Source organism: Diaphorina citri, unplaced genomic scaffold (genome assembly GCF_000475195.1).
Source record: "Diaphorina citri unplaced genomic scaffold, Diaci psyllid genome assembly version 1.1 scaffold250, whole genome shotgun sequence".
Lineage (NCBI taxonomy): Eukaryota > Metazoa > Arthropoda > Insecta > Hemiptera > Psyllidae > Diaphorina > Diaphorina citri.
This window is the reverse complement of record NW_007377687.1, coordinates 245,966-259,034: the sequence shown is the minus strand read 5'-3', so window position 1 is coordinate 259,034 and position 13,069 is coordinate 245,966. Positions and strand designations below refer to the sequence as shown.

At 39.5% G+C, this 13,069-nt stretch overlaps 1 protein-coding gene across 1 annotated transcript; it reads left to right on the top strand.

Annotated features, from left to right (window-relative positions):
• Nucleotides 1-1,415: 1,415 nt before the first annotated feature.
• Nucleotides 1,416-6,465, top strand: LOC103506612 (transmembrane protein 87A; the record flags this gene model as incomplete). The annotated part of the gene is made up of 5 exons (XM_008471008.3): nucleotides 1,416-1,621; nucleotides 2,004-2,159; nucleotides 3,950-4,130; nucleotides 5,407-5,501; nucleotides 6,116-6,465. Coding segments are annotated over 5 exons (927 nt in total), but the record flags the coding sequence as incomplete, so codon positions are not given.
• Between the last annotated feature and the right edge of the window lie 6,604 nt (nucleotides 6,466-13,069).

Genomic DNA, 13,069 nt, shown 5'->3' with positions numbered 1-13,069 from the left:
TTGAACGCCATTCTCACATCTTGCACCCATTACTAATGTATGAAGTATGTAGTAAAAATACTGGAGATTCCAATCAAAAAAGAATTTTCAATTGAGATTTTTTGTTTCTGATAGCGAAAAAAGAAATAAAAAACGTTTAAAATGAGAAAAATATTTTCATTTAACTTTCGTTTTAAAATTGGAAAAAGTCGAGCTTTGTTGGTAGTGCGTCTGCCTTGTAGGCGCTAGGCCGCGGGTTCGATTCCCGCCCGCGGCGGATTTTATCCTGATGGTATAATGTTCGTTCTCGGAACGGCTGGCTTTCTCCTATCCTGTCTTCCTTCTCTCTTCGATTTCGGGACGATAAGACCATAGCAGTTACAGTTCCCTCTGTCAAACCTCTTAAAAAAAAAAAAAAAATTTCGGGACGATAAGACCATAGCAGTTACAGTTCCCTGTCAAACCGAAAGTAAAAATGATACATAGAAATTTGGCCGTTGAATTTCAAGCCTTTAAGTGCAGTGGATCTGATAAAAAAGAGCTTTTTTTTTTCAATTTTCTTCGCATTTTGGCCCCTTTCTTCCAGCTTTATCCGTCTCTCTTATTTTTTTTCCTCGTCTTCCGCCATGCATCTTCCTCCCTCTTTCTTTACAACCCAGTTATTGGGATAAGATGTTCTTTATTCACTGGTCTAAATGTAAGAAAATGTAGAAAAAGTATTTATGTTTATAGACATTGGAAGATGGACGTCTGGAAATTGATATGTCCATCATACATAGATTGAATAAATTCGTCCAGTAAGCCCCTTCCTTATTTGTTTGTATATTCTGATGAAAACTAAAGGCGCAATTATACCGAGGCAACGTATGTAACATGTAGCAAGCTTGATTCCGTACACAAAAAGTTCACTCAGTGGCTGAGGTACCTAGGTATTAGTATTGGTATAGGAAGAGCCATTGGCTATTTAAGCCCTATGTGACTGCAACTTGATTAGATCTTTTGTGACTTTAAGGTCTTGGAGCATTTTTAGGTCATGCTGCCTTGAATCATGGTTCACTGCACCAGTGTAATAGCGCCTTGAGAAAAGGAATACGAGCTATCTTTCAATTCATCAAGATGGTCGGATATAAAATTGTTTATTATTTGTTTTTCCTCTAATGGATTCTGTTGTATTTACTCACTGAAACAAGAAAGTTGGAAACGTGATGGCGTGTCATATCTTTGATGGTTGCCCACAGACACAATAATTTGATATTTTTATTATTTTATTTCTATTTTTTTTAAGAAGAATATTTTCATGAAATCTTTGTATTTTTTCCCCCCACACATGGCCTTGTCACTTAGAGTGTAAATAAATTTTTTTTTTCTTCTGTTTTTTTTTTTTTTTTTTTACTTGTAACATTGCCATATCGAGGCGAGAGGGATAATTTACCTAGCCGAACGACATAAACGACATTATTTTTACGTCTTTCTCCCCTCTATCGGGGACATTTACATTCTATGCGGAATATCAGAGTATCAACTCGACCGGGGAGTCTGCATTGCCCGGGGCAGTGTTCTTTGCCGAGCTAGTGTCCTGTAGCAAGAGAACCGTGGCTCGAATGTTGGTTATAGTAGTCAGCCTGGGCTTTGGTATTGTCAAGTGAGTACAAAAAAATCATTAATTCTTTGTGGTAAAACATATTGCTTTTTTTTTACAACTTTTCACATTAGCAACCTCCGCGGCCAAGTGGCTATCACATTAGTTTTGCACGGCGGACGTTCTGGGTTCGATTCCCGGCGAGGGCGAAGTTTTTTCGGCTCTGTGCTTGGAGTTCGGGGTGCACTCAACCTTGTGAGGACAATGGAGTATCGGGTAGTTACCAGTGGCGGTATTACCAGTGTAAATTGATGGTACCAGTAGATGGAAATTAATAGCTAAGGAGGCACTTAGTAGTGCTGTGATACCCACTAAAGTTGTGGAAAAGCTCTCTGCTGTACCCCAAAGATTCATGATTTGATTTTGGTATCTTGTTTGATTTCAGGCCCAGATTAGGTGCCATGTTACATCGAGTAGTTGTTGTGGGGGTACTTTACTTCTGTCTTTATTTAATTAGTCTTTTCATCAGGATCTATGACGACAGAAGCAACATGCTACTCTCCTCCATACCTCTTGCCTTGCTAGATTCTACCATATGCTGGTATGTATTTATTTATTATTATTATTATTATTATTATTATTATTATTATTTTAATATGTTTAAACGCATTTATTTTATGCAATTACATAAACATTTACACTTATGACGAGGTATAAGAACAAAAAAGTAAATAAGCACATATTTCTTGTGACTTGTGACCTAAATAATACATTTCTAGTGGACGCCCAAATTTGTGGTTTGGGAGATTTCCGTTTATGAGAAGTTTACACAACCCATTTTATCCTTTCTCCTCTTTCTCACTTATCTTCTCTTTCTCTACCTCTCTTCTATTCTTCATGTTGAATCGTCATTATCTCTTCATCTCTGTTTGTCCCTCTAATTCTGTTTCGTTTTCTAATTCTCACTCTCTCCTAACTAATGACCCTCCTGTTGTATGCAAATAGCTTCATATGAGGATGACGTAGATATTTTATAGTCATTCCCTAATACCCTGATACCAACGGACCCTATAGAGATTTTGGTCAGATAAAATTGTGTCGAAAAAGGTTCCCTGGCATTTTTGCTTTCCGCTTTCATGCGTATATGTTTTTAGTATTTTTTACGTCTTTGTACCCAATAAAGCAATGCTATATTGATTTTACTGTTCTCAAACCTTTGCTTTGGTTTGATTTTTTTCCACCCCGTTACTAATTTCAATTTCAGAATTGTAATTACGCCAAAGGCGTTAGTAAGAGAGATAGAGAGAGAGAGAGAGAGAGAGACGGTAAATATAATTTCCCGCCTTCCTACACACGCTCTCACGCTAACGTCACAGTCACACATAATCCAATTTACATTTTCTCATCTAACATCTAATCTTACCACCAGAATACTCAACCTTTGAATGTCTTTCTCTCTCCTCTCCACTGCTCCTCTTCTTACCATTTTCTTTCCTCCTATCCTCCCTCCCCTCCCCTCGTCTAATATTAATCTCCGTCTCTTTCCTTTCTCTGGGTTTTCCATGTGCCTGTGTTTCTCTTTATTTTCACTGTTACCAGAATACTCAACCTTTGAATGTCTTTCCCTCTTCTCTCCTCTTCTTACCATTTTCTTTCCTCCTATCCTCCCCTCCCCTCGTCTAATATTAATCTCCGTCTCTTTCCTTTCTCTGGGTTTTCCATGTGCCTGTGTTTCTCTTTATTTTCACTGTTTCTTTACTTTCTTTCTTTTGTTCTGGTTTCTGGTAGTAGGTTTCTGTTCTCTTTAGGAACTATTCCGTTCTCTTTATTAGTTCTGTTTTATTTTCTTATTCCTTTATCTATTTTGTTCTCTTTTCCTGTTTCTTTATCTATTCTCTTCTGTTTCCCCATTACTTTTTTCAGATCCTTCGTAGGTAGGTATTTCCTTTTTTTTTCCCTCATTTACTTAATTTTCCATTTCCCTTTATTGTTCACAGTACTTCTCTTGTTCTAAATTGATTCCTGTCCCTGTTTTCTTTCTCTTTCTCTCCCTATCTCTCTCTCTTTCCCTCCCTCCCTTTTTCATCTCACTCCAGACACTATTACTATGAACAGTATCAACTAAACTCTAAAAAAAAAACTCTAATTCACTTAATTGGCTATTCCAGGAATTATTGTAGCATAGAGTAGCTATCAGGAATGATAGAGTATGTACCTAGGCAGATGGGCGAGAAGAGACACATTACTTCCCATTTAGGTGCTGGGTCAACACGAGAACACCAGAAAGTAACCCGTTGATTTACACTTATAACCAGGTAGGTATAACAACAAAAAAGTAAATAAGCGCATAAAGTCTATTCGACTCTATTAACCCATTGTTTCCATGTCCAGGTGGATCTTCACAAGCCTTGTCCACACGATACGCACGCTGCGTCTACGTCACAACCTAGTCAAACTCACCCTGTATACACACTTCATGCACACGCTCACCTTTGCCGTCCTAGCGTCTGTTGTGTTCATGTTGTACTCCATCAAGGAGCATAGGCTTGCCCTGTGTCTCACTCATTGGAAGGTAAGTGGGCCCGGGTTCGATCCCCACCATCTGTTATGTATGTAGCAAATGTCGGGATCTTTGACCATTATGCCATTTTTCCTCTCGCATCCCAATATTTCCCTACCAGATAGGAGAGTCTTTGATATTGATTTTGTGGAGGTGTTGAGCCAGATAGTCGTGCCCAGTGAGCAACCTAAATTGAGCGACAGCAGCTTTTCTAGGGAGATTTGGTATTAAAACTGTCTTCTTCTTTTTCTTCACCTTTTCCCGTGTACAGACGGGGTCGGCGTTTTTCGTCAGCCTCTCAATCAGCCCCAACTAGGGATTGCCTTAGGCTGACATTTGGTTTTGGCTACAAATTTTACGAGTGGATGCCCTTCACACTTCACCTTTGTTTTTTTTTTTAGCTAGCAAGGGAAATTCAGGCTGGTACCTATTTATTTCTTCTCAAGAGATGTGATAGAAGGAACTGTAACTTGAATTTCGGGAGTACAGGATAGGAGAAAGGCTGCCGTTCCGAGAACGAACCTTGTCTCATTAGGATAAAGTTCACCCCAGGACCTAGCGCTTACAAGGCAGACGCACTACTTCCAAGCTTACTAGGCAAGGTTGAAAACCGGAGGTCCCAGATTCGATTCCGGGCAGAGTCGAAGTTTCAACATATTCCTCTTTATTCCTTCCCCTTTTTCCATTTCCCCCTGTTTTCCCCCCTTTCTTTCCACCCTTTGATTTGTATATATTTTTTTTTTTTTAAATTTCATAACACTATTCTGTACATCAAGGGTGGGGTGGTAGAGAATGCCATAGGCATTAAGCCCACCCTTGATCAAACTTTAATTTTTTACTTATATCTATGTACATTATGTTACCATCTGTAAATAAAGTTTGATCTAATTGTTTAATAATAATAATAATAATAATAATAATAAGTTTCATATTCGGCCGTGTGCTTCTAAGACGAGGACAGCGACCAGTGGCGACGTTACCAGTGTAAAGAGAATTTTTATAAAGTTGAACTTAAGTTGTTTCTTTTGCGAAACGGAACCGATTCCGATGGCGCGCCATCTTGAATTTCCTATGGTTTAGTACAGGCGCTATCACGCCCAAACGGGAAGCGAGCTTCGGAAACGGAACCGATTCCGATGGCGCGCCATCTTGAATTTCCTATGGTTTAGTACAGGCGCTATCACGCCCAACGGGAAGCGAGCTTCGGAAACGGAACCGATTCCGATGGCGCGCCATCTTGAATTTCCTATGGTTTAGTACAGGCGCTATCACGCCCATCATGTTTCAGGAGCTATGGATAGACGATGCTTACTGGCATCTTCTGTTCTCACTCATACTGGTTGTGATTATGATCCTGTGGCGACCTATGAATAACAGTCAGAGGTAAGTAAGCCATGAACCTTCTCCGTTTACATCACTTTCCCTTTGAAACTCCGGGAGCAAAGGGACTTTTCAGTCTCATTCTGGCAGTATAAAAAGGGTACATTTTGTTTTATTTTCCGCTTATGCGGGATCGGTGTTACTCGTATGTTAGTCTTTCCCGGGCGACCGGATTTCGATTAAAACATCAAGGAAGATGAATAAATTTTCGAAAAGCACCTTATTCGAAAATAACATGGTCGAAATAACTCAATAATCACCAGTCATTAAAATTAATTGCCACATTGAAATTTGGAGCATAAAAATAGATTCCGTTTATGAACATTTGAACAATAATCGTCGACAAATTTCATCCAAGTCTAAACTCAGATTGTGGTCCTGGCCAAAAATCCATTATTGAAAAAATCAATGGATATAATCTATTTCTCACATGACTATCACTAGTTCGTAGCCTTCGGTCTTCGCGTGTTCTTCCGTCTTTTTTCTGTGTACTATTATTGTCTATCCTATCGTGGCTGTTCTACTACCTAACCTCTTCTGGGCTTTCAACATGGCAACGAGTGTCCATGATAAAGTAAGTCTAATTAATGACTATCATTCTCTTCTCTCTCTCTCAGGTACGCGTTCACTCCCCTCCTGGATCCTACCCTGGATGAAGAAGATGATGAGGAAGTAGAACAATTCATCAACCAGAACATGGTGGGCATGAAAATGCGACCGCCTCCAGAAGATAGCACCTCCCCGAAGCCCCGCCCCCATCCCTCTTCCACGCTAAGTCCGCAGGAAGATCTGGACAGGGCCTGTCAGGCGGTGATGCCAAGTCTACTCGACTCTACAGTGTTGCCGCTACTGGATTCGGACGAGGAACTGATGAACACGAGGTTTGAAGTGTCCAAGATGCAGTAAGTGTGGTTTGAAGTGTCCAAGATTTATATGCTGAATTAAAACTTTGAATTAAAACTAGTAGTTCTGTGAACTGCAGACCTCAATCAAACTCTTTTGCCAAGCTGAGACGAATGTACATATGTATGAATGCAAAGTAGTTCTGTGAACTGCAGACCTCAATCAAACTCTTTTGCCAAGCTGAGACGAATGTACATATGTATGAATGCAATTATTCACATGTATGGAAATTGGAAACACATAGGAAAGAAGGTACCTATAGGTACGCAGGTACGTCTTACGTAATAAAGAGAACAAAGAACAGGTTTTATTATCCCTCAAAAGATTTAAAGAATAGATTTACCAAGAATTGGGATAGAAAGAACTCTAGAATATATACCTACGAGGGTCATAAATGCGGTTATTTATCGATTTACTCGATCAAAATTTTGTCACCAAAATTGGACCTGGGACACCAAATTTCAATGATCGATGTGTCTTGATTCAAGGAACTCAAATTTTATCAAAATCGGACCAGGCAATCCGGAGTTATAGCGGAACACAAACAAACATCTAAACCAAACGCAAAACGGTCGAGTTAAAACGTAGACCTTCACTTCGTTCGGTCAATAATGCATCATTTATTTGAATTTGAGACCAATGTACTTAAGTTAGACTTAACTTTGTGTATAAATATTAAATATGACTGTACTAGTATACTAATTGTAATTTTTGTATTATACCATGTACAAAACCCGCTAGACTAATATAATATACATAAGAAAATATTTCATATTAATAAATTATATTCCGATTATTTTAACTTTTTTAAAAGATCTAGTATTGGGGACCTTCTGATTCTAGTGCCAGATTTACATTCAGCTGAGCCGTGAAATGTGCATTTTTTTAATGAATGTTTCACCGCCGTTTTTATTTCGTAGCACACTCAACTCCTGCATTTACTTCCGAAAGAGTAAATAAAATAAAGTAAATGTGGCAGATCAAGTAGAAGGAGAGAGACAGATGAATGTAAATTCGGCATAGCCATTTTCGGCAGTAAAGGGTTTAGATACTGAAAATTCTAGCCACCTTCTTTGTTTGTGCTTTCAATTTTCTCAGCATTCGAAAGCTTAATTAATGAATCTGAAATGGCAAACTAAAAAAAAGATCATTCACAAATTCAAGTTCTGTTTTTTTTTTTTTTTTTTTTTTTTTTTCTTTTTTTTATGCATCGGCAGAATTCTCCCAAAGGAGCTCTTTCACCCAGTTAACTATGTGTTGTTAATTTTGAACTTTTGAGTAATTAATCTGATTTTCAAGATCTTATTTATTTATTTTTTCTTTTAATCCTTTTGCCTGGAATAACTCCATGTTATCAATTAATTTTGGAACGTGCAAAGTTTGGATATTCTTTATCTTCGGTCTTCTTCACGTTACCTCTTCTTGGCTCTTTACGAATGGTGAGTACTATCTACTTAATTGTGTATACGAGTATTCTTTATTTTTATTTGACAAGAATTGGGATGAGTAGGAAAGTAAATGAAAAACAGTTCATCTGACATATTGTAAACTTTTCAGGAGAGGCTAAAAAGTTATTTTCTGGACAACGGTTATTAGATTTTCAGATTACACTTCGCCGTCTGTAGTTACATTGATCTTAGATACATAGGTTTTAGAGATAGCCATCTGTAGTTAGATACATAGGTTTTAGAACTAGCCATCTGTAGTTACATATACGCCCCTAGGTAGGTTTACGGCGCTCAACGTGTTAGCTCCACTGATCCATTGGGAGCTGGTGTATTCAACGTGCTTTTTTTTATTATTTATTATTGTTATTATTATTTTTTATTTTTTTATTATTATTATTATTATTATTATTATTTTCAAAAATAATAATTTAGGTACCATCAGGATATAGGGCAAATAAGGCATACTTACACTCAAACGAAACGTTTCAAAGTTGACAATCAGGGTTTGTACTTGGCCAACGAATTTACCGCCCAGTGTGGTTTGTTCGTTCAAAGAATAAACGGCAGGACCACAGACTAATGGTGTGGAATATACCGGGTCTGAACTGTCCACACGTAGGGTAACTTGATACGATGTAACACTAGAGAGTACCTCATGCCATTCGTCCAGCTGCAGAATAGGATGATACACCCTGTTTATACCACCAGAATGAGAATGAAAAGTCCCTTTACTAATGCAGTCCAAGCAAGGTCTTACAGGGCCATATTTATATTTCTACATTACTGTAGGCCATACTCTGAAAATTTGAAGCACCCCCGGTATATAACTTTTTAGACCCTCGGGCCCCCCCATCGACAAAATCCTGGATACGGCCCTGAGGTCTTATGTAACATTTTTTCAATGTTTCAACAGTTCCATTTACATTTTACATATTTGTACTCTTTTCAAGAGGTTTCATAGAAGGAACTGTAACTCCTAAGGTCTTATCGTCCGAAAAGCGAATAGAGAAAGAGAGGACAGGATAGGAGAAAGCTAGCCATTGTAGAAATGCATGCGGACAAAACGCATTATACTACTATCCTCTGCAAGAGGGAGCTTGCTTTGGGAAAGTTGACGACGTTAGTATGTATTAGAGAAAAATTCTGTGGTTCCTCATTTTTTCTGCTCTTCAAACTTAGAAACCTCACATAAATTAGCGCATTAGGTCTATTTCATACTATTTGGTTTTGGCTAAAAAAATAAATAAATAAATAATAATAATAATAATAAACCGAGTGGATGGATGCCCTTTGCACTGAGTTTAAACTCACTTTGTGGCCCCCGGCCTTAGTCTGCCTGGGGGACTTTAAACTGGGGAGATACCAGCTGGGTCTATTCCCTGTTTAAAAGTTCCCCAGTCAGACTTTATCGGTCAATTACGCACAGTAATTTTGTTAGGCGTTATGAGGGAAGTGGTACATCCGTGCAGCGTTGCATTCACTACCAGGTAGCTAGATGAGAGGAATATAATGATTATTCAATAGGGGAGGAAGCATTGGGTGGCCGAGTGGGTATCACACTAGGCTTGCACGCCGAAGGTCCCGAGTTCGATTCCCGGTGGGGTCAATTTTTTTCGGCTCTGTGCTTGAAGTTCGGGGTGCACTCAGCCTCGTGAGGACGATTGAGTAGCTACTTTAATCGAGTAGCGACAGGTGTTATTTTTCAGTAAGACAGAACATAATGACAATAACAAAGAAAGAGATGAGGGAGGGGAAAAAAATGGAATTAAGACAAAATGTTGTGTAAAAAAAAAGAAGCAATTTCCTTTTTTTCCACTTTCTTTAATAAAATGTCCTGTCTATTTTTTTGTTGATATGTACCCCATTCATAGAATACATACCAAAAATATGTATTCCGTGCTAAATCGGGGCAAAATTGTTGTGATAATATTCATGTATTTTTTTTTTATTATTTATGCTTAGTTTATTTATTCTCGCTCAGATGATCCTGAGTCTTCCGCCCTATTCCGTCTCCATTGTCTACTGTGCAAGGTTCAGTCCCCCCGTTGTCCCCAGGATGGGGCCTGGTCCCCGTGGGGCCCCTGGGGTGCGTGTAGGGGCCCGTGTGGGGGGCGAGGACATCAGATGAGGGAGCGCCAGTGTACTAATCCTCCACCTCGAAATTATGGACTGACCTGCCAGGGAGCTGGCATGCAACAGCGCAAGTGTGTTATGCCACGTAAGGGAAATAACCCAACTTTGCATTTGTAGGTGTATTTTTTTTTTTTTTTTTTCCAAGTTGATAACATGATTTTTATTAAATTAGATAGGCAGGAAACTTTGTTTAGTAATTGCCCTCCCTGTAGGGCGTTAAACAAGGTATTAAAAAAAAGTAATACCTTGAAAAAAAAGTAATTGTTTAAGTTCCAAATTTAAACTCAATGGATTTTTTTTTTCTTTTTTTTTCTAAAAAAAAAAGTTATTCAAGACAAAGGATATTTGTTGTTTGGTTTTTGGAAGGGTAGTCGCGCGACATTCCATAGGTTTGATTTATCAGGCGACGACGACGCTCTCGTAAAAGTCGCGTGACTACGCGTCCAATGTGCGGCGGACCTAAATCCCCGCCTTTTAGCCTGCTCTTATCTTTTCTAGCCTGCTCTTATCTTTTCTAGCCTGCTCTTATCTTTTCTAGCCTGCTCTTATCTTTTCTAGCCTGCTCTTATCTTTTCTAGCCTGCTCTTATCTTTTCTAGCCTGCTCTTATCTTTTCTAGCCTGCTCTTATCTTTTCTAGCCTGCTCTTATCTTTTCTAGCCTGCTCTTATCTTTTCTAGCCTGCTCTTATCTTTTCTAGCCTGCTCTTATCTTTTCTAGCCTGCTCTTATCTTTTCTAGCCTGTTCTTATCTTTTCAGCCTGTTCACTCGAGGACTACCACAGGGCAGCGAGCCACAACCCGTTCGTACAACTGGCCCTCACTACTCTGAATAGAATACACCTGGCCCATCCTATAACAGCCAGTGTGTTACATAGATGTGTACGGGATCACTGTAGCTATGGCTTTGTGCAATCTGTACTCCATGAGAAATCGGTAAGCCAGCCTAATGTCCGATCTTACCACAGATAGTTTTCAGTTAATCCCGTTCTCGGAACGGTTAGCTTTCTCCTATCCTGTCTTCCTTCTCTCTTCGATTTTGGGACGATGAGACCTTAGCAGTTACAGTTCCCTCTATCAAACCTCTTCAAAAAAAAAAAAAAAGTTAATTTAGAAATACTGGCCTGTGTAGTGTGTAAATCAAATGGGTGACGGACGTCAAAGAAACCCCTTGACAGCTTGACACTGTGCTAACTCTCAGTGGTTAGCCAGCTTAGTTAGCTTGGAGGGTAGCGCACCTAAATTTTGTGACTTGATTTGGACTCGAACCACTAACCTCCAGATTCAAAGTCCATCGTGCTAAGCACTGCACCACTGAGGTTGGTCAATAAAAAGAATATCATCGCCCTGTTGCCAGATGATGTACTGGAACGCCCTCCTGTGTTTTCCATAGGTTTGATTTATCAGGCGACGACGACGCTCTCGTAAAAGTCGCGTGACTACGCGTCCAATGTGCGGCGGACCTAAATCCCCGCCTTTTAGCCTGCTCTTATCTTTTCTAGCCTGCTCTTATCTTTTCTAGCCTGCTCTTATCTTTTCTAGCCTGTTCTTATCTTTTCAGCCTGTTCACTCGAGGACTACCACAGGGCAGCGAGCCACAACCCGTTCGTACAACTGGCCCTCACTACTCTGAATAGAATACACCTGGCCCATCCTATAACAGCCAGTGTGTTACATAGATGTGTACGGGATCACTGTAGCTATGGCTTTGTGCAATCTGTACTCCATGAGAAATCGGTAAGCCAGCCTAATGTCCGATCTTACCACAGATAGTTTTCAGTTAATCCCGTTCTCGGAACGGTTAGCTTTCTCCTATCCTGTCTTCCTTCTCTCTTCGATTTTGGGACGATGAGACCTTAGCAGTTACAGTTCCCTCTATCAAACCTCTGCTAAGCACTGCACCACTGAGGTTGGTCAATAAAAAGAATATCATCGCCCTGTTGCCAGATGATGTACTGGAACGCCCTCCTGTGTTTGAAGCAAGACACCGGTTGTCCCCAGGCCCCCACCTGGAGCCCCTGGACTGATTGGTCCCCCTGTTCCGCCAAATGTGGCTGGGGTGAGTCATGGCGCGTCAGACAGTGCCGGAGCCAGGGGGAGGGTCTGGCCTGTGAGGGCGAGGCCTATGAACAAACCCCATGTCAGGGACACCAGTGTAAACCGCACGAAGGTGAGAGAATAGGGATCTCTCCGATATGCTGCATTCAAAAAAATCAAATCGTGAATTTATTTGTGCTAAAGCAGAGCCTTTTCACAACTTCTTGTGGATATCACAGCATTACTAAGTGCCTCCTTTGCAATCAATTTCCATCAATAATCTTTTTACACTGGTAATGCCTCCACCTGTCGCTACTCGATTAAAGTAGCTACTCAATCGTCCTCACGAGGCTGAGTGCACCCCGAACTTCAAGCACAGAGCCGAAAAAAAATTGACCCCACCGGGAATCGAACTCGGGACCTTCGGCGTGCAAGCCTAGTGTGATACCCACTCGGCCACCCAATGCTTCCTCCCCTATTGAATAACATGCCCGATGATCTAACCAACATTCCATCAATTCTATTAAAAAAACGTTTAAAGCCTTTATTCATAGAGTTTTTAAAAACAGATAATTATCTTCACATAAGGAACAACTACTTGTGTTAATCTTTTCATTAAAAATGAAATAATCACTCATATTTGATATATTTTTGGATGAAAAAAAAAAAAAAATACATACCTAAACATACTTTAGACTAGGAAACGTGGAATTTGGGAAAGTCAAGCATATTGTTTATTTTAATTTTTTATTTTTGTTGTGATCAGATATCATTATTGCGTAAATCATTATACATGATATATGTAATAATGATGTAATATATGTAATAATTACATGAGCATACTATCAGAGAATGAAACTGAAATTATTTAATGAACTCCCCATCCGTGGCACAAGCTCCGGCTTTTACGGATGGGTATACCATTTGTTGCCTATTTATTTAACTGAGAGAATTGTATTGAAAAACTAATAAATGGAAACTTATAAATAAAAAATAAATATAAGGCTCCTCTAACTTCCTCTTAATTTTAACGACTCGAAAAAAAATAAAAAT